Source organism: Harpegnathos saltator, unplaced genomic scaffold, assembly GCF_003227715.2.
Source record: "Harpegnathos saltator strain DR-91 unplaced genomic scaffold, Hsal_v8.6 scaffold138, whole genome shotgun sequence".
In the NCBI taxonomy this organism is placed as follows: domain Eukaryota; kingdom Metazoa; phylum Arthropoda; class Insecta; order Hymenoptera; family Formicidae; genus Harpegnathos; species Harpegnathos saltator.
The window spans coordinates 893,216-914,332 of NW_020229915.1; the positions used below are offsets into that span (position 1 = coordinate 893,216).

The window sequence follows — 21,117 nt, forward strand, 5'->3', positions numbered from 1 at the left end:
ACTTATATCTTTCGAGATTTTTAAGGATTTCCATACTTTTTCCTCACCTGTATACGTACACTCCACTCTATTAGCTTACCCAATTACCTTCGGACAAGTGGGGAATAGGACACAGTGATTTCAAGTTTGACGCTCTCACATTCCTGACGAAGATTTATACTCGATTCACGTCGAAAGGAAGTCGACCTGAACTTCGAACTGCTGCATAATCGACGGACGCGCAACATTCCCGACAGCCTATTCCGCGGCAAATTCGCTTTTCGGCAGCCAGTCAGTGTGGCGTTTCATCGTAATGGGAAAGCGCGGTACTCGTTCTTGGCATTCTCAACATAAATTCGTGATCGCAAAGCTCAATTGTGGTAAATCAAGAGCATATATTCGGCAGAGATTCGAACTTCGAGCCACCTTCGAGATGCGCTAAATAATTCACTACGCGAGTCATGCGAGCAGCGCCGCCGAGCTCGTGTGTATATATCAGCTGATTTTTATGTCCGGTTCGACGAGTCATGCTTTTTCTTCCGGTCCGTTCAGACCGTCGTTTCAGTATCTGCGGGACCGACAGTGAAGATGGTAGATGAAGCTGGTGACAGGTTCGTAGGTCGAATTATCTTCTACTTTGTGCGTGAGATCCGACGTTTCTCGGCGACAGCAATATCGCCGGGACGCGTCGCCGCTTCGCAGTTTCCGTCGTCGCCGGAACAGAATTAACCTCAACCTCAACGCGCTGCGTACGGCGGGTTAATCTCGCGCGACAATCGCCGTCGCGCTCGTCCGACCATGAATAATTTCAGCGAGCAATAAATGTTTGCGTTTCAAGGCAACGCTCATAAGATGATCTCATAGTCTCTGGGAATACGGTGTTCTCAGGATAGTTTGCGGCTTGTTAAGAAGCTTCCTGGTGGCTCGATTGGTTACTGTTACTTTCACCGTCGTTCTTTCACAACCGTTAACACATGCCTCTGTCTTTCTCCCTCTTTCTCTTTCCCTTCGCATTGTTGTGATATTTATTTGGTCATGTCGTTGAGAAAGAACGCTACCTCGTCTGTAATTTCGCCGGTTTTGCGCGAAACGTACGTATACGTTCAAAATAAAGCTTACATTGATCAGCTCTTTGTAATCAATGTCTTACATAACACACAAAAGAATAAGAAATCTCCCTCGGAAGGAATCCCGATTTCTGCTATTGTTTACTGTAAAATTCTCAACGTATGTGCATAATGATTCTTTAATTGTAAACTTTTCGGATGACAATCGGGAATAAAGCTAACCTTATCGCACGTAAGACAGATTCAGTTCTTTTTTCAGTTCACTTCAGATTCAGTTCAAAATTCTTCCTCATTCAAGAAATTTTGCAACTATAGATAATAACCTTTGGTATATTGATATGAATTATATAAACGTTTACATGTTTGAAAGTACACAATCAAATTTTAATACCCTTAGGAAAACAAAAAGATATTACATTTATATATGAAATAAATAGCCTGTGTATTTCTTTCTTTTCCCAGAGATGAGTCTTCTAATGTTGCCATTATTCGGGAGGTATATGACAGTGAGAATGCTCATGAGACATTCGAGTATGAGTTAGAGAGGGCTCTAGAATCAGAATGCAGTTTAATTGTTATCGAGCCATCGAAATTAGGTGACGAAACCTCTAGATGGATAGCAGTAGGCAATTGTCTTCATAAGACTGCTGCTTTATCAGGTCTAGCTGCGATTGTCACAGGTTAGCTGCATATGTATAATAAATACCAAATACCATACTAAACACAATCATACATGCAATTGTTAATAAAATTTATATTCAGACCAAGTCACCAACAGAACTAAGCATCACTGCTTAAAATATATCCGTTAATTGATGATATCTTACAATGCTTCTTTTTCAGGTTTAATCTGGGGCGATCGACCATACATTTGTGGTCCATTAGGTTTCACCTCAATTATAACCTGCGGTTTATATACAGTCTCATGGCAATTTGATCCTTGTTGCCAATATCAAGTAGAGACTGACACCAGCAAACTACCACATGTAGAGCTATTAGCTGTTTTAGGTCCATCATCACCAACGTTTCTTGTAAGGAAAGATGATACGAGGAGACGAATCCTTCATACAACTATTACACTGGCAGCATTTGGCATTACTGCCTGGAGATTTTATCAGGCATTTAAGTGAAAGAATTATCACCGATGGCTGGCTTTGACTTATGCCAGAGAGAAGCAGTGAGGTAGGCCACATAATATGTCAAGTTGTTTCATAATATAGTAGGCCTATAAAAATTTTTGATTGAAAAAGAATGCAGGCTTGTTTCCAATATTGCGTCATGTAATTATGACATAATTCCCACATATCTTGACGATTAATTTATATTACTTTCTGATGCTACCTCACAGGTGAATGCTGAGATTATGTGATTTCATAAATGCAAGTAAAAAACAGATTTGACCAGAGTTTTTTATATTTGGTACACCATTTCCCTAAAACTTTACATTTGATCTCTGTCTCAGTAAAATTGTCAAAGTTATAATCATATTACAAAGTTGCAAAGACCGTACACACACACAATCTGGCTACAATGGAGGAGAATAGAAATATCGATATAAGTGTTCTTAGAGCTGCGGAATTTTTGCGATGGTACAGCCGAAAGGATGGATTAGCGTTATGTATTTTTAGATTGTAAATAAAGAAAAATAGGTAGAAATGTACACAGTACATACAGCATATTGAGGAGTATATCGCCTAGATTTTCTCACCCAATGGAACAATCTACATTAAAAATATATAAAACGACATCTAGGATGTATTAAGTATAGTAACACAAATGTGACTTTTATTAGATTTTGATTGATTTTATCAATGATGAGCATAGAATAAGACATTTGTTCTTGTCCATTACAACGTACACGAGATTTTTTATCGACTGCATTAGCATTGTAAAGTGGAAATTATTGTCGCAAACATTCCTGTAATTGTTTAATAATAATAAAAAAAATGCAATCTCGTACATCTTTCAGTACGTGAGAACTCTTTTTACGCGGCGTAAAATCTCATTGTTGCGTGCGAGCGCGTGTAAACATTCACGTGTACAAAATTACATATTAATGAATTCTTGTTTACGCTATTGACGAAAGAACTCAAACAATGAAAAATGTAAATAGTCCTGAACATTGCTCTAGGAATGACATTAAATTTAGACTGATGAACGATGATTATTTCAATGTATTGTCGTTACATCGTCATCAAATGACACTGTACGTGTGTCGTGACGCCAAATATATATTGAGCATAGCACAAACAGGTTGAGAAATTAAGCTGTAAGATTAATCCATTTTGGATTCCGTTTAATGCATTGAAGAGTGCTATTTTATATACGAAACGCGAATACATTTCTGCATGTGTTAGAGACTTCGTTTCTTTTTTCAGAAATTAAATTAACAGGTTACTATGTTAGAAGAGTCTGCTGCACAAGAACACAGTTACTCTTGTCGTTAGAACGGAGAACGATATGCATTTAATTTCAATCTTTTTATTATATCACATTAAAATTAACATATATGTTCGAGATCTTCATATGTAACATGCATCGAACGATATACCGGAACAAATTATACCAAATATGCAATGACTTCTGAAAGCATGTAATTATCTGTATGAGTTCAAGGCCATACGTAATTTCATTAATATTTTCTTTCAGTAAGGAATAAAAACAACTTACACAAGTCATATGAATATAATCAATGTCATCAGAATCTTGCAAATCTCTTAATAATAATTAAGATCATCGATAAAAGTTGAACATGCAAATTATACTAGGGCAAAATATAATTATAGATCTCTCATGACAATAGATGTCAGATTTTATTATTATATTAGATGTTTTTTTTAAGTATTGCTTTAAAATCGTTACATTTTAGGTAAGTTCGCGTACCATTTAAGTAAACAGAAGGAAACAATCTAACGATACAGTGAACTGTAATTCGATGTGCCATCCATTATTTGAAAAAATTACAAGTTTTTATTCAACCATCATATATTTGATATATCTCTATATTTTAATAGATTATGCAGTTTAGTGATTTAATATTACAAGAACCATGTTATAGCGAGAGTTATTAAATTACTGTACATATAATTGAGATGTTATCGAAGTATGAAATAACAGCATTCCCGTAAATTTTACATTAAGAGATGGATAGCACGCTTGTTACATGAACATTTCAGTGTCAGTACCAATTATGGTTTCATAATAATGTGTACATAATGTAAAGATATTTCACTAGTCAGAGAGTGACTACAACAAAAATAAAATATACTTTTGAATAGTGTAACTGTTTCATTTATCTGATGTAAAAATTACATGTTAAAACGTAAATCTGTAAAGGTCCAACTTGTTCTAATTGTATTTACATAAATTCTTTATTCTCACCATCTATCAACTACCAACACCATCTACCAACCACCTGTCGCTATTTACATGTTTTTCAAGTTTATCATTATATTAAAGAGTTATATTTCGTCGTACAAGATATTTCAGACTACCTGTCTATTCCTTTTATTTTAAAAAAGAAGCTAGAACGTTTACCACAAAAGCTCATTTGAAGTTACTGATGGTGGTACTTTCGCTTTTAGAAAACCGTTTTCGAAAATTCTGTTTTCGAAAATATCGAAAACTGAAAGCAACTTAAAAATTTTAAATAGTAACATAGGACAATATGAGTATTGTTGGGTAGAACTTTTAAAAAGAAACAACTTTTGCTTGAAAAAAAATTTAATATCACTCGGAAATGAAAAGATAGTTACAGATGTTCAAAGTTTCTGCCACTTTAACGAAAACATCTCTATCCTTTATCACTCTGTCTACAGCTCTCAGGAAACTATCGATTCAAGAAGCTTGATATTCTCCAAATTCTGCAGAAGTCCTGAGAGTCGCTGATAGCATGAGACAAGGGATGAAAAGATGTCTTCTTCAAGGTGACAGACACTTTAAACATCTGCAACTTTTCATTTTCACGTGATAATAAATTTTTTTTGAGCGAAAGTTCTCTCTTTTTAAAGTCTATCCAACGATATATTGTTCCACATTGTCCATGTCGCTATTTAAAATTTTTTAAGTCGCTTTCAGTTTCTGGTATTTTCTAAAAGTGGTCTGGGATTTCTGAAAAATAAAAGTAACACCAAGAATTTTAGATAGGCTTTTATAGTAAATTTGATTTCCGAACTTCCTAGCACCATTCTTTTTCAAAATAAAATGGGTAAACAGGTGATCCTGTACTACTGAAACATCCTGTACTATTAACCATTATATTTAGAAATATTTCTACAAATAGTAATTCTTGAATAAATAAAATCATCGATTGTTTGCTAATTTTTTTGCACGTTTTTGCATGAGCCAAAAGAAGAGCGAAGGAAACAAAGTTCTAATTATTATAGCACACTTTACTAAAAATGGTGCTATTGTAACTTCCTTCTTCTGCTTCAATACAGCTTCTAAGATGCGCTCAGCTACATAATCTGGTTCATAACCATTCACAGTCGTTTCATCCATTACTGTAACAAAACATGATGCTACATATAATTCCATATACAATTCAAATAATATTAGTTTATTTAGCTTCCTTGTGTGTAATAAAAATATTTTAATTACTGACTTCCATAAACTTGTCCACTTCCTGTTAGAGCATTCATAGAAAGACTCGTCTTGATGTATCCTGGATTGACAATTGTAAATTTAATATTTTTATTAAAAATTTCAGCTCTTGCACTGTCATACCAAGCTTGTACTGAATATTTGGATGCAGCATATGCAGACCTGAAAATCATTATCATAATTAACAAAAAGATAAATTTAAAGAAATATAAAATTTATAATCAAATACCTATAAGGAATAGCAATTCTTCCTTGCACGCTGCTTATACCAACTATGTGGCCAGAATTTTGTTTTATCATAAACGGCAGGATAACTACAAATTAATCATGAATAAATAGTGTTGCAGCAACTTTTATAGCGTGAAATTTTTTTAATCAATATAAACTTACTTTTAGTTAAGCAGACTTGAGAGAAATAATTTGACATCATAACCTTCATATCTACATCAATATCTGTACTGATAACTTCACCTCTGTATGAAACACCAGCATTATTTATAAGAATATCAATACCATCATGTACCAACAGAACTTTTAAAACTTTACTTTTCATATCATCAATTTTAGCTAGATCAAGTGGTAAAATAACAGGTAGATGAGTTGGAACTATCTAAAGAAAAGCATAATATCAGTGTACTTATATCAGCATAAAGTTATCCAAGTAAACATATGAATACAAACAAATAATATAAGTAAAGAAAATATTGAAAATAAGTATCAAGTAGAACATACTTGATAAGTATTTGTTAGATCATTTCTGACTCTTTTTAATTCCTCTTCTCTACGGGAAACTAGGATAAGTTTACATCCACACTTATAAAACACATGAGCCAAAGCCTCTCCTAATCCGGAACTAGCACCAGTTATCATCACCACCTTAATTTGGTAGAATAACAAAAATACCCAAGTATAATATGAATACAAACAAATAATTTAAGTAAATATAATTATAAGTAAAATATAATTATAAGTAAACAAATATATAAGTAAAAAACAAATGAAATATGAACATCACCTTGTTTTTGAGACTTTTCCTTTTTTGTCTAAGCCACATAATATCCAGTAAACTATATGCTGACCAAGTTAACACGATCGGGAAACCGAATATTAAAAACAGCCATCTCGCGATATTCGGAAACATGTGATATTCTGCGGCCTCTTGCTTTTGTCCCATGATGTTATCAATTATGATAAAACTAACAGTTTGTTCCTTTATATCTTACAAGTTTCTTGTCTATTTGGTACTAACATTGATATAACCTTAAAACAGATAGAAAAATATAAACTGTCGTTCTTAAATTTTTTTTTAGCTGAACTGACTGCACTAGTTCATATATGATATACACTTAACTGAAGCGCTCTTTTTAGCAAAAATGATGTCAAATACACTGTTCTTTTTAAAAAAGAAAAAGTGATGTCAAATATTGTTTTTTTTAGCAATACATCGATACTCAATAGGCCTGTTCGTTTTGCCTGCGCTGCTGAACTGATGCATTAAGTTAAAGTGAGACAAACGTAGGTTTTCTCACTTCAACTTGTTGCACCAGTTCAGCAGTGCAGACAAAACGAACAGGCCTAATACAACAGTTCACTGCACTGCTTGCGGTGCAGCTCAATATGGCAGCGTACGTAAATAAAAACAGCAATATCATTTAACCTCAAAACAAATGACAGATGGTCTGTTCTTTATAGCTGCATTGTTGAACTGGTGCAATAAGTTAAAGTGAGATAAATATAGGTTTTCTCACTCTAGCTTATTGCACCAGTTCAGCAGTGCAGCTACAAAGAATAGACCAAATATTTCGTCTATGACAGGAAAGTGTGCAGACGTGTACCGCTAAGCAATAAGCGATATAAGCGATTGATGCGATTTACAATTTATACATTTCTCTCTTCTTCTTACATCTTCTACAATAATCTTTTCCAAATACATACCAAACGTAACCTCTGGTTTGTACACTTTTCTTTTCAATGATAGTACCTATAAATAACTCTTAGGCCCAGTTCCATAACTTGCTTTAAACGGAGTTTAAAGCAAGTTGTGGAACTGGGCCTTAGAATATTGAATTAAAAAGCCTATACATATATAATCTCTATAGTATAACTCCCAAATGTCCATATGAAGAGATAAACAGAAGACAGAATTAGATTATTCTGGGTGATTTTAACACACATAACCGTGTACGGAATATGATGCTACAGAATTGATAAGAACAGAAAATATCCTAATGAAAAAGTATGGAAGAAAGAGATTCTTACATTATAAATGACAATACGGAAACGTGAATGGATGATGTTTGTAGAAAAGCAAGCAATTTATATTTGATATTCGCTAGTGAGAAAATACTTGATGGAATTAAGTAAAAAAAAAAAGAAAAAGATGTATATAGGGAAGCAACCATTACCCAATAATAATTACAATTAAGTTTAATAAGCTAGAATAGATTAAGAAAAGTAACAGATAAACGAATGGGATTACGATATGGTAAAAATATTTGAAAAGGATGAAATTTTTAGTTCGGGAATTAGAGGAAGAAAGCTATAAAAATAAAATAGACAAAGAAAAATATAAGATTATATTAGCTGTTCCGCACATGCTGTGTGGCAGACAGCCTAACTTCCAGACGCCAGTTTCTCACATACGAAAACGCGATACACTTGCCGGCGCTCCGCGCGTAACTATTAGTGCCGACTGCGGCCGCTATGCAGCGCGCTCCGCGATTCTGCTGTTCGCAGCTAAGATTCGACCGCCCGGGGATATAACCGGGCACGAAAGTAGCTCGCGCGCCTTCGCATGGCCCAACGCCGATTGTGGCAACTTCTTGCATCTGCTTTATTGCAACTTTTTTTTGTTGCGCTCTTCTGACGTTTACTTCTCTTGTAGTTTGAATTCGAACCACCGCTCTATATAAACTCTGCGAGTTGAAAGCGGCACTGATACACCCTGCTAGGTTGAGACCAGGGGATGGCACTCCCATATATTTAACGTGGACCGTTTATATTGCCATCTGGGCTATGCTGCATTCATCTGAACTAAAATCGATATTCAATATGTATCGATTATAATACGATATACACTCAACGCAAAAAACCCGGTACATTAAAAATTTGGGAAAGAATTACAAAATTTCAAATGATCATAACTTGGTAAATAATGAAGATATAAATATGCGCAGAAATGCAAAATGAAGCTTGAAACGTCCTCTTTAAGAATATCTGAATGGCAATTATGCTCGATCATTTTTTTCAAAATGGCGGATGATAAAGTGAGAGAATGCAAAATTGATAATCAAAGGTCCGTGTTTGCGATGGTGCATGGTGTGCATCAGGTATCGCAGCGTAATGGGACCAAATGCAGATGAAAGTATAGAGTGTTATCTTTAAAATGCTACTTTACCGAGCTCGATGTGATCATTTTTCACTGAGTTGTTCCAAATTTTGCTAAAAATGCGGTTTTCTTGTTAAATTTGCATAATTCAGTGAATAAGTATCGCATCAAGCTCTATAACGAAGTATTTTAAAGAAAACATTCTATACTTTTAGGTACTTTTCGTCCCATTGAGCTGCGACACTTACTTTGCTCCATGCGCCGTCGCACGCTCGAACCTTTTTTTAGCAACTTTTCATGTTCTCCTTTTTATCACCCGCCATTTTGAAAAAATATCGTTGCGCACAATTTCGATAGATCTTTCGAAAAGTACGGTTTCAAAGCTTTCAAACCGTTTTTGAAATTTGCTGCTAGGATATTTAGGTGTCGAGATATTCAATTTCGAATTTGTAACAAATGTCGATTCAGCGAGGCTTAAGGGGCTAAGAAGTTCTGCGGTTCGTTTGGCTTTTTCATAATTTCAATAGCCGCGTTCATTATTCTCTATACAATAATTTACACAATTTTGCGAATTGGAAATTTAATTTTTATCAAAAGTTATCATTCTTTACCCTTCAGTTACGCATGATCACTGTGATATACACTTTAGTTCGCGAAGCTGTCCCTAGCTCTCTACCTTCTCCGTACGATTGGCTATTATGGTACACAGCTTGAATATGCTGTTCAGGATCGCGCCTGAGTTCGCGGTGACCCGGCGCGCGGGATGCCGAGTCGCTGGACGCCCACCTGAACGTCGAAATTCCCTGGCGCTCCTAGTCCACGGAGCCGCCGCGACGCGGCGATCTGAGTTGTCGCGCGCGCGAGCCCCTCGGCTCGCACGCGAGTTCGAGCTGCCTAGGGCATATAAGAGTGCCCGCGGAGACGATCAGAGATTGCCTTCGTACAGCTTTTGGCCTTCGTACGGTCCACCGCCGATAGTGGCACTATCTCTTGTACGCTGGACTTCGCGAGTTTGTCAGTACGCCGGGCTTACGTTCTGGCTTGGCTGAGATTCTGTCGGTGCGCCGGGCTTTAACGCCTGGCTTGACTGGATTTTTCTTAAATGTATGTGCCAAGACAATAAACAAAGACAAACAATTTTCCTTTTCCGAACGTGTTCACTCCGATAAGCGCTGCCTCTTTGCGACTTTTCTTTTTCCGTGATCTTTTCCTTTCGAGGCGCGTTGCTTCGTGCAACTTCATCAATTTAAACCGTAATTGATTGTTTCGCATCGAAATTATTGCGTCGATTATGGCGACGATAAATCCTGAAAAGGCTGCTCAAGTTATTGCTTTAATTGAAGATGGCAGAAGTCGAAGGTACGTCGCTCAGGCACTTGATTTGTCAGTGTCAACTGTGCAACGTGCTTATGCCAGGTACTTACAAACCAATTCTTTCCATAGAAGGCCTGGTTCGGGACGTCCTCGATGTACCAATCACAATGATGACCGATTTATTGTTTCAAATTCGTTAAAAGACAGACATCGAACATCTGTTCAAATTAGAAACAATTTAAGGGATGTCCGCAACATTAATGTATCCGTTAACACCGTTCGGAGAAAATTAAAGAAACAAAATCTGCTTTCGCGCAGGCCAGCAGCTGTACCTTTGCTTAAATGTCACCATCGCGTAGCTCGACTCAATTTTGCAGTTGAGCATAGAGACTGGACTTACGCAAACTGGAGCAAAGTACTCTTTAGCGATGAATCTCGTTTTTGTGTCTATTCTCCAGATGGACGAGAACGAGTTTATCGTCGCGGTGGAGAACGATTTGCAGACTGTACGGTAAGTGAGAGGCATAGCTACAATGGAGGCTCTGTAATGATTTGGGCAGCAATTTCAGCTAATGTTCATACAAATCTGCACTTTTTTGACAAGAATATGAACGCAGATGTATACGTGGAAGACATACTCATTCCGTATGTTGTTCCGTACGCACCCTTCATCGGAGAGAACTTCTTGTTTATGCAAGACAATGCTCGACCACACACTGCGAGAAGAGTGCTTGATTTCTTCGATGAGATTGGCATAAATCGACACGATTGGCCAGCAAATAGTCCAGATTTAAATCCAATCGAACACTTATGGGACAACCTCGGCAGGAAAGTACGAAATCACGTACCTGCTCCTCAGTCACTGCGAGAACTGCGAATAATTCTCGAAAACGAATGGAATACAATTACGCAGGATGAAATTAAAAGACTAATAAGGAGTATGCCTGATCGTATGAATGAGGTAATACGCGCACGAGGCAGTCATACCCACTATTAGTACACACACACCACACACACAGCAGAGAGGGTTTGGAGTCATTAATTACTGCAGGAGTGACGAACTGCGGGGTCCTTATCTCTGCTGTAACACCACACACACACATACACACGCACCACAAGGAGGGTGTGAAATCTTGAAATACTGTGGAGCTGACGAACCACGGGGTCCTTATCCTTGTGGTATACAAACACACACACACACACACACACTACATACAATGGGACTTTTCCTACCAGTAAAACTCCATGCGGTTTATATTGGGAAGACTTACAACCATAATTTGAGCTAATGATAGCGGTATCTTAAAACGCAATTCATCTTTATTACGTAATATCGATTACGCAAAATGAAGAACCTAAATTGAATTTTACTTTCATTTCCCTGGCTTTCAAAATAAAATGCAAATCATTGAATATATTGTGCAGGTTATGTAAATTATTATATATGCAAATCATTGAATATATTGTGCAGGTTATGTAAATTATTATATAGAGAAACATGAACACAGCTATTGAAATTATGAAAGAGCCAAACGAACCGCAGAGCCTCTTAGCCCCTTAAGCCTCGCTGAATCGACATTTGTTGCAAATTCGAAATTGAATATCTCGACACCTAAATATCCTAGCAGCAAATTTCAAAAACGGTTTGAAAGCTTTGAAACCGTACTTTTCGAAAGATCTATCGAAATTGTGCGTAACGATATTTTTTCAAAATGGCGGGTGATAAAAAGGAGAACATGAAAAGTTGCTAAAAAAAGGTTCGAGCGTGCGACGGCGCATGGAGCAAAGTAAGTGTCGCAGCTCAATGGGACGAAAAGTACCTAAAAGTATAGAATGTTTTCTTTAAAATACTTCGTTATAGAGCTTGATGCGATACTTATTCACTGAATTATGCAAATTTAACAAGAAAACCGCATTTTTTAAGCAAAATTTGGAACAACTCAGTGAAAAATGACCACATCGAGCTCGGTGAAGTAGCATTTTAAAGATAACACTTGCGACGCGATTTTCGCTCGCCGTCGGCAAACTGCCGTCGATCCGCGCGTCTCGGCCAACCTAGCTCTCACGAAATAAGTTGGGCGCCAGGTGCAACGGGCTGCACCGTTCACCAACGCTACGCGACACCTCACCAAAGGGCCGAGACACGCGAAGTCGACGGGACCGGTAGCTCTTCGATATTTAAGTCGGTAGACGGGAAGGGTTCGTCGGAAGTCGGGAGTGACCGCGAAAATCCAAGAATCGAGACGCGTTTCGATTATCTCAGTCTTTATTATTCCGGGAATCGGCACGATCCGACCCCCTCGAAACGGTACACTCCGCGAGACGCTCTCGCGGATTCGAAATTTGCTATACGCCGCTAATTACTACGAGACACGGTACGCCCGAGATATCGAAATAGTGAAGCAGGTGGACGGTCTTACAGAGTCGGGAACCTCCCGGCGGCGTGGTCCTTCGCTCCCTTGTTCCTCGGTTCGCTCCTCCGCAACTCCGTCACCAACGGCAACCCCCTGGGCGCGTGGAACTCCACCAAGCCTTCTCCTCTCACTCCCGGTAAACGGTATCCTTTTTGGGTTCGTTATCGGCACGACACTCTTCCGTAGCGATCCAGGCGATACTCTAAGCGATACTTTTCGTATTAGCCGATAGCCGACTCACGATCCCCGAGACTCGAGATAGGAGAGAAGAGAGAGCGAAGACGGGAGCTCGCTCTTTTATTCTCCCCAAAAACAGTGTCGCTCCTTTCTTCATTGTTATGTCTCGCTACGTTTCTCTCCCCGTTCCTCGTTTCATCTCCCAATACGGGAATCCTTCCGCGGATCTTTGTTGTTGATCCGCGGAACGGGTCTCGGTCTCACTCTCGCGCGTTCTCTCTCGCTCGCACTCCCGCTGTCGTGTCGCCCAGGCCGGCTTTGCCTAGCCGGCGTTCACGTTTCGAGCACGAGAACGCCGACCGTTTGGTGCTATCTCCCTGCAGGCCTGTGGACAACGAAATCGGCAGCGAGAATCTTTCACTACGATACGGAATCGATAATAACATTCGTAACGAAGTGCATTCACCTGGGGTGGCGGTCTGGCCGCGGGGGGGCGTCGTCCTCTTCTTTCTTCCACGGATCCCTCCGGTCCTGATGGGCGGCGCAGGAGGTCCAGGGGCACAGAGCTCGGGGACGCGGGACCGTTCCACCAGCACGCTCCTATCGCTAACACTAATTAATGCGGGGGAGTGCAAGGTGGCGCTCCCCCCCCGTAATTCTCGTGCGATGTACTGTCCGCCCCCCCCCGCACCCTCGCATACGGGCCGAAGGTTCGCTCTGGGACGGGCGCCTTTCCGGCTGCCACGTCACAGGTTAAAAAATTTTGATGCTAAAGATACGATCGGGGAGACGCAATAGCGCTCTTAGCGTCATTCTATCTTTATTGTTCATTAGATGTACAAGGATAGAATGATGCTGATAGTTCTAATAGTCTTCCTGAACGCAGCCTAAAACCACCAGCATCAATAAATATCCATCCACACTACAAAAATATACAAACAATATATAAATGTGATAATAATTTTACGTGTAATATAATGATACGCTATAACATAACAAATGAAGATGTGTCAGAGTTAAACAATACATCTATACATACATAAAATCATACAATCCATTCAAGGACAACTCTCTCCGCCGAAGAGCAATACTTCGCCTCTCGTCCTCAGGGCATGCCTTCCGTATAAAAAGCATGGCTTCCTGAGTTGGAGGTTGGAGTAGTGTCCATCATTCATTCTCCTAAATATTCTTCTCAGATGCTACCTGTCCGGCGCTAGGCTAAGGACGTCACATCTTTCCTCCAGTCTCATCCCCTCCTCCTCCGACCTGAAGGCATGCCTTCCCGATCTGTCAGAGAAAGGGAAAATATGACTGCTTCAGACAGATGAGCCAGAGTAGAAGAATCCTACCTGCCCCATTCGCTAAACTAAGCACTCATACCCTAACATACATATAATACAAAAAATATTATATTACATTATATATTGAAAATAATTTGATAATAAAATGAATTGAAAAATATTAATTACAAAATAATAAATATTAATATCTATTTCTATTTTGAATGGACTCTTTATACGCTTGTAACATCTCTTTTCTTTTCAATTTATTTTCTTTAAATAACGCACGCATTCGTTTATTTTGTTTTATACTAATTTTTACATCGCGCATTAAGGAATTAATATTAGAGTTTTTTAACATAAAATTTTTGTCTCTACACCACCAAATAATACATTGAACAATAATTACGTGAATCATAATATCAAATATTTTATCACTATGCTCAATACACTCATGCCAACTCATATTCCTATTCCATTCTTTAAAATGTTGTATAAAATCTTTCGCAATGTTTCGCCTATTACTTCTCGTTTTTAACAATTTAAAAACTCGATTGACTATTTGTTTCGCGCAAACAAAAAATTCACTATTTTTGAAACATGATTCGCATTCCGAGCAATTGTTAACTTTTTTTAGAATTGAAATTATCATTACGCGAGAATAAGCTGAAAATGACGCGGAAATACTATTATCTACTGTATTATTCGATATAAAATCATGCACTTCATCATCGCCATTGTCATTGCGAGCGACATCATGCACTTCCACGTCTGAAAAGTCACCTTTTAAACACTCTTCTAATGATAACAACATAGAGTTATCATCAACGGCCTCGCAATTACCGCCAACTATAGATACTGACTTCATGTTGCTTAGTAATAGAGTGATGTACGACTCTTCAAACTGTGAAGGAGTGGGGTTAATATGACGAACCGCGTGACTTCTAATTTGACCAAAAAAATTTTCTAGCGGATCTTGATTACAATATCGAGCATTTAATTTATGAAAACCAAATTGTGAATGTAAAATATCTCATAATTTTTGAAACCCGTCTATAGTGAATTTCCAGTTTGTAACAGTTGGCACATTCTTAATAATTTCACGTGAAATCTTATCAACATATTTCATTTCGCGTAATATACGTTTTGCACTTACCCAGAAAACATGATGAACACTTGTTTCACTCACCGCTTGTCGCAGGTCATTGTCTTCAACACACTCTTTATCACTTCCATTCACACTGTCAAATAAATCGTTGAAAAAGTTAACACTTTCCGCGGTGGCAAGTCCTTCGTTTTCCTCTATTTTTAAGTCCTTGTCTTCGTGGCGAACAACACCTGTAACATACATTTTTATGTTACATAAATAATTGTGTCATCTGTTGCAAAGATCAACAATTTTCTCTAAGTAATTTTTTAACGCCATATGTAACTTATTTTACTATAAAATGGATTATATTTTACATAAATAAAAGACATATATATTTCAATGTTAAAAAAAGATTGATAATATAAGTTTTAGGGCCAATTTTTGCAATCTCCGGGTAGTCTTATCGATAATTTATCGGAAAATCAATCGTGATCGTCGATCAACCGTGATTAGTAAGTAATGGTCAACAATAAATACGATTGGTCAATTCATTAGAATAACCGGTAATTATAGTTAACCGGAGATTATGAAAATTGCCCTTAAACTTCTTATTTATCTGTATTTTCTAACATAATAATACTTACAATTTGATGTGGCCAATGTTTCAATGCAGCTTGCCATTGTACCACTTAACACTTGAACGGCATATTTCACACGCATTTTCTTAATTTTATCCTCCATAATGTGCTCACATTTAATTTTTTTTAATTGCGGTCGAATTTTGTGTGTTTCTCTGTCCATAATCCACGCAGTCTTAATTATGTCCCACGATGCAATTTTCGCTGATACGCCATTCTCGCAGCTCATCGCTAAGTCCTTTGTTAATAAGTTATTCCTCACGCCTTTGATGAGATGTGGTCCGTCATATAAGGGAACAATTACATATTGCCCCACTTCAAACGTTTGACCTTTTACAAAAGAAATGAATATAAATTAATTATTTACATACACTGTTATAAAAATACCATACTTATTGTTATTGCTTACTCTGAGTTCTTTCAGAAGACTTGCGTTTCATGTCCGTACGCAGTAGCAGTTCCTTTATTGCAGCCATGTTCGAAGATCCCTGGTCACAAACTGTTGCAACGATGTGAAAGCCTAGATCGTTAATTTTGGAAACATGTTCTTTAATACAACGTACTAATTGCGCTGTATTTGTTTGTTTGCAACAAAAATTATAAGAAATGGGCATCTTCCAGCCCGTGTATAATCCGTGAAGCATAAATACCAAAACGTGATCAGCCATCTTTCCGGTGCGATTATTGCCCCAATCCTCAAGTCCACATATGATATCCTTACGGTTATCATATGTGATCTTGAGTTGAATAGATACCTCGTCCCACATAAGAATGCACACTTTATTTTTCACTGACATCTTTGGAGCTATAGATTCCAAGTGTCTCAAAATAAAAGTGTTCAAACCTGCGGAGACTGGTATTTTCTGAAGCGCTAAATGCAACGTTTGAATAGATGGCATATGTGAAAAAATTTGACGTAAATAAGAATACGCGCGCTTTCCCATCGTTTTATACAGCGTCAACATCAGGGCCTTCTGTTGGCTGCCATAGCGATGACCCTACATAAAAATTACAATAACATTGTTATGTTTTACATAATGTTGTGCATGATATTATTTTGCTACATAGTGATAATATCATGCATAACTTGTACGCACATATTACATAAACACAATTTCTAAGCATACTCTGTTTTATTTAGCACAAGCAAGATATTGATAATAAATAGAAGCGCCATTGAGAAGAATTGTGTCCGCTTTAATTTTCAGAGAAGAATTATGCCGCGTTATTTTTTATTGTAAGGAGAAATATGATAGTTTTAAAATTATGTATCAGAAACACACACCATTTTTATATGCAATGTTAGATTTATTTATGTATATTTTCATGAAAACAGCAAGTGCTAACCTTCACTTAACATGCATTTTATTTTCTTGCTTAAAAAAGTGCAAGGTCTTCCTCACCCAAGTAGTTGCCCAAGCATTCATTATTTATTTAATATAATGCAAAAATCAATTTGTAATATAATATTTACTCTGTATCGCAAAATTTTTATAAAGACAATTGTAATATCAAATCTGAACACATGCACATGTAATCCTTTTTTATAATTTTCATAAACAAAATTACATATATATACATAATCTGCTCAGATTAGCCAAAGAGCAATAACTGCAGGTTTTTTGCAATAAGCAAATGACACACACACACACACACATACACACACACATACACACACACACACACAGAGGAGAGAAATACGATTTTTTTCATTTTTTACAAATATAGTTTTTTGATAGTCTGTCCATATTATGTACATGATTATAGAAGGAAAAGGATTACTCTGTTAAGAATTGAAATATAAATAATTATGTTAATGCCATTTTAAAATTAAGAGGTAGCATAAAGTAATGCTTAAAGATTAAAAAATTGAATGCAAAAATCACGAACAAAATTCACACCATGCAAAATTATGGTAATACTTACATATTGTACAGTTTCGTCTTTATCAATATTACATATCACATGGGTTGCTTGTTCTTTTTTTGAAACTATATTACTGGTTTCTGCAGTATGCAACATATGCTCCTAAAACAGTAGAAATGTTATCAATATTTCAGATATGTTAAACTTTTCTTTCATGATTATTTCACGTCATAATAATAAAACAATAAGAAAAATATACTTCACATATATTTTCTTCAGCTCATTGCTCAGTAAGCCCTTTTGAAAAATAATTTTCTTCAAAGTATCACGTGGTATTTACATGCACACAAATCCACTCGCACTAATGTTAATATAATGATGTACAAATGAAGAAATACATGGTAACAATATTTGTATGTTGTGGAATAGTAAGTAATGTATTAAAAATAAAGAAGGAAAAGAAGTATAAACAAATGTGGAAAAATATGTTGTGCATGAGGAATTGTCAAAGTACTCATACCTTTTTATGCTCACAGAATATATATATATTTATTTATTAGCAAAATTCAACTGTGCCTTATCATACTGCATTATGGCAGCATTTACACAAGAGAAAGCGATTAATCACAAAAGAAAAAAGTAGTAGAATCGATACTTGCAAACATCTAATGGTCAATTTAAATGTAAACGCGTGTTATTGCAATTACCACTGTCAACAACATTCATGTATAAAAAGACTAAAATTCGCAGCAAAAATTATTAGTAAAAGATAATTGTTAAATTTAGTTGCATAAAGTAAAAAAATTAATTGGTCTGTTCTTTGTAGCTGCACTGCTGAACTAGTGCAACAAGCTAGAGTGAGAAAACTTATATTTGTCTCACTTTAACTCATTGCGCCAGTTCAACAGTGCAGCTACAAAGAACAGACCAAATATCTATTCCTATGCTATATAAAATATGCGTAACTTCTCACTATAGACAAAAGAAATAACACGTTGACAAATAAAAATTAATTTTAATGAGGAACAATAGTACTATAAGAAGTCGTTTGTTTCAATGTAAGGAAAAAATTTGCTTTCTCTGATTCATTTATAAAAAATAAAAAAAAATTCATTTATAAAAATTGTTAAAATCATATTTTTTAACTATTGTACTCTATTTTTCTCAAAAATATTACATGAAAGACAATTTCAGCGGTCACGTATGGATTCATATACAATTACATAAAAAACCATCAATTTAATATCAATTTATATATATATATATATATATATATATTCGCAAAACTGCATAATTTTAAAATCAAGATATTAATTATAAATATATGTTTTACATAAACAAAATAACATTTAAAGCAAATAAGATTAGAGAATAAAAAGAATAAAATATGTATACATATATATATACACATATACTTTAAGTCTTATTTACTTTAAATGTTATTTTGTTTATGTAAAAACATATATTTATAATTAATATCTTATATATATGTGTATATATTGCAATTGCTAATAATTCGAAGTCCCTTTTAGCATAATACAATTAATACTACATATTAAATTAATTAAGCAAATAAAAATATATTTGTACATAAAAGGAAAAAATGCCAAGTAGCAACACATGTATTAAATTTGTACATTCTCATTACTTTTATCCTTGAATAGCAATAATTACACTTTTAAGCAAGATATATACTTATGTGTTGCATGCACATATATTTATAACTAAAAGTTTCAAAATTTGTATTTTAAGAAATTAATAAAATGTACTGATTTAGATGCATTTTGCTACTGATATTTTTATACAGTAAAAAATGCATTAATATTGTAATTCATATATATGCTTTATGTGTATTGTTTCTTTGATTTAATGTCTATAAATATATAAATAAATAGAAAAAGTAGTTAAATTATCACATTTTCTGTAAATTCATATACTTAATAACATCAACACAAAGAAAAACTAAGTGTACATATACATTCATAATTGTATACAAATTAACATACAAAACATACCTGTGGTGCATGTTTGGCGTTTATCATCAGCATTCGAAGAATAATTTCTGCGTTGTTGTCATGTCCTCCATTACGTCTTCCCACTTATTCCTTCGACGGATCCTGTGGATTTCTTGACGTTGTCTTCTAATTATGTTTTTCTTCTTATGCAGCATCTTCCTTGGATCCTTAATTTTCTTTTCAGTCCTTCATTATTGGTATTTCTTGATATATCTACATCTTCGCCCATGTTCATGGGCACTGGCACAAAGTTAGAGATGTTCAGAACATTTTCTATTAAGTGAACATGATCTTCTAAATTATTAATAACAGGAACATTCTGTTCTACATAACAAGAATTTAATTTTAATGATGGTACTGCGTTATCGTTCAACAAACGTCGTATTGGACCATAAGGCAATACCATCTCTTCAGAGAAATGTTCCGTACAAATTCTCAACTTTGCCAGCACTTCTTTTGGCGCACCTGTAATATTAATAATAATTAATATTGCGTACTGTTATATCATTGCATGATAATAAATAGTAATCAAGAAGTAAGATAATGACCGTAGCACACAAAGTAAGTAAAACACAAAGTAAGTAAAACACAAAATAAATTGCTTTTTTTGCTTAATGTAAATAATGCTACATGTTAATCATATTATGACTATATTTTCTGACAATATTATTATGATTATACTATTTTATCTATTTCTGTTCATTTACTCACCGATCAATTCGGTTTTGCCAATGATTGTTAACCAGTGTTCAGCTCTGCAGCGATCCATGGGGAATCGATGGACTGGTATTGCTGTCTTAGATGTGCACTGTGGCACACAACACTTCCAAACCATCTTGATGTTCCTAAAACTTCAAAGCTTTATTATAATTTAAGCACTTACCTTGTAATAAATTATTTAATAATAAAAGAAATATTACTATCTTAAAAATCTAGGTTATCTTATTACTATCTTAAAAATCTAAACTTATTACTAATGTTATTAAATTATTGTTAATAAAAAAACTTAATAATAATATATATATATGTATTTTTAAATATTTAATAATATAAAATAAAAGTATCTTCTCTTTCTTTGCAGAAGTCAGCACAAGTCTCAAGAGATCTCTTGTATACATGTGTGTACGTATATGTACATGTACATGTGTGTACGTGTATGTCAATATGGCGAGCGATATATGTGTGGAGCGATCGCACTGCCCTCGGCCTGTGTACCCCAAGTCCGGAGTAAACTAATGCCACTTCCGTCACCCGCTAAATAGCGGGAGTCTGGACACCCTGGAAGACGCCCCTCCGAGAGTGAATAAGGACGCTCTTAGTCTGGCCTCTCAGTACAGATCTCTCCGC

General features: G+C 35.9%; 3 protein-coding genes across 5 annotated transcripts; 1 reads left to right on the forward strand and 2 right to left on the reverse strand.

Annotated features, from left to right (window-relative positions):
• The first annotated feature begins 496 nt into the window (after positions 1-496).
• On the forward strand, positions 497-2,734 carry Pmi (Transmembrane protein Pmi). 2 transcript variants are annotated; one of them, XM_011146785.3, is made up of 4 exons: positions 497-590; positions 1,509-1,726; positions 1,890-2,228; positions 2,395-2,734. In XM_011146785.3, exons 1-3 carry the CDS (start codon positions 568-570, stop codon positions 2,174-2,176), a joined length of 528 nt encoding a protein of 175 aa, XP_011145087.1. In that variant the 5' UTR covers positions 497-567; the 3' UTR covers positions 2,177-2,228; positions 2,395-2,734. The 2 variants fall into 2 exon arrangements, with proteins under 2 accessions (XP_011145087.1, XP_011145086.1); XM_011146784.3 differs by lacking the exon at positions 497-590 and adding an exon at positions 601-1,070.
• A 1,296-nt stretch (positions 2,735-4,030) lies between these two features.
• Positions 4,031-7,676, reverse strand: LOC105186516 (dehydrogenase/reductase SDR family protein 7-like). Of its 2 annotated transcripts, none has more exons than XM_011146783.3 (7): positions 7,584-7,676; positions 6,664-6,908; positions 6,381-6,524; positions 6,039-6,258; positions 5,878-5,962; positions 5,650-5,810; positions 4,031-5,548 (listed from the first exon to the last, which is right to left on the reverse strand). In XM_011146783.3, the coding sequence occupies exons 2-7, from the start codon at positions 6,820-6,822 to the stop codon at positions 5,349-5,351; spliced, it is 969 nt and encodes a 322-aa protein (XP_011145085.1). In that variant the 5' UTR covers positions 6,823-6,908; positions 7,584-7,676; the 3' UTR covers positions 4,031-5,348. The 2 variants fall into 2 exon arrangements, with proteins under 2 accessions (XP_011145085.1, XP_011145084.1); XM_011146782.3 differs by lacking the exon at positions 7,584-7,676 and adding an exon at positions 7,000-7,171.
• A 6,228-nt stretch (positions 7,677-13,904) lies between these two features.
• Positions 13,905-19,797, reverse strand: LOC112590715 (uncharacterized). Its single transcript, XM_025308071.1, has 6 exons — positions 19,771-19,797; positions 17,816-17,917; positions 16,299-16,887; positions 15,896-16,219; positions 15,318-15,499; positions 13,905-14,168 (listed from the first exon to the last, which is right to left on the reverse strand). The coding sequence occupies exons 1-6, from the start codon at positions 19,795-19,797 to the stop codon at positions 14,109-14,111; spliced, it is 1,284 nt and encodes a 427-aa protein (XP_025163856.1). The 3' UTR covers positions 13,905-14,108.
• Positions 19,798-21,117: the final 1,320 nt, after the last annotated feature.

Coding starts and splice junctions, on each gene's coding strand:
- LOC105186516 (XM_011146783.3), bottom strand. CDS start 6,822: ATGGGACAAAAGCAAGAGGCCGCAGAATATCACATGTTTCCGAATATC. Junction 6,525..6,663: donor GGAAAAGTCTCAAAAACAAG/GTGATGTTCATA, acceptor TACCAAATTAAG/GTGGTGATGATAACTGGTGC. Junction 6,259..6,380: donor ATCTAACAAATACTTATCAA/GTATGTTCTACT, acceptor GCTTTTCTTTAG/ATAGTTCCAACTCATCTACC.
- LOC112590715 (XM_025308071.1), bottom strand. CDS start 19,797: ATGATAAACGCCAAACATGCACCACAG. Junction 15,500..15,895: donor AACATTGGCCACATCAAATT/GTAAGTATTATT, acceptor TGTATGTTACAG/GTGTTGTTCGCCACGAAGAC. Junction 14,169..15,317: donor GTGTTCATCATGTTTTCTGG/GTAAGTGCAAAA, acceptor TTTCTCTGACAG/ATCGGGAAGGCATGCCTTCA.
- Pmi (XM_011146784.3), top strand. CDS start 1,015: ATGTCGTTGAGAAAGAACGCTACCTCGTCTGTAATTTCGCCGGTTTTG. Junction 1,071..1,508: donor TCGCCGGTTTTGCGCGAAAC/GTACGTATACGT, acceptor TTCTTTTCCCAG/AGATGAGTCTTCTAATGTTG. Junction 1,727..1,889: donor TCTAGCTGCGATTGTCACAG/GTTAGCTGCATA, acceptor CTTCTTTTTCAG/GTTTAATCTGGGGCGATCGA.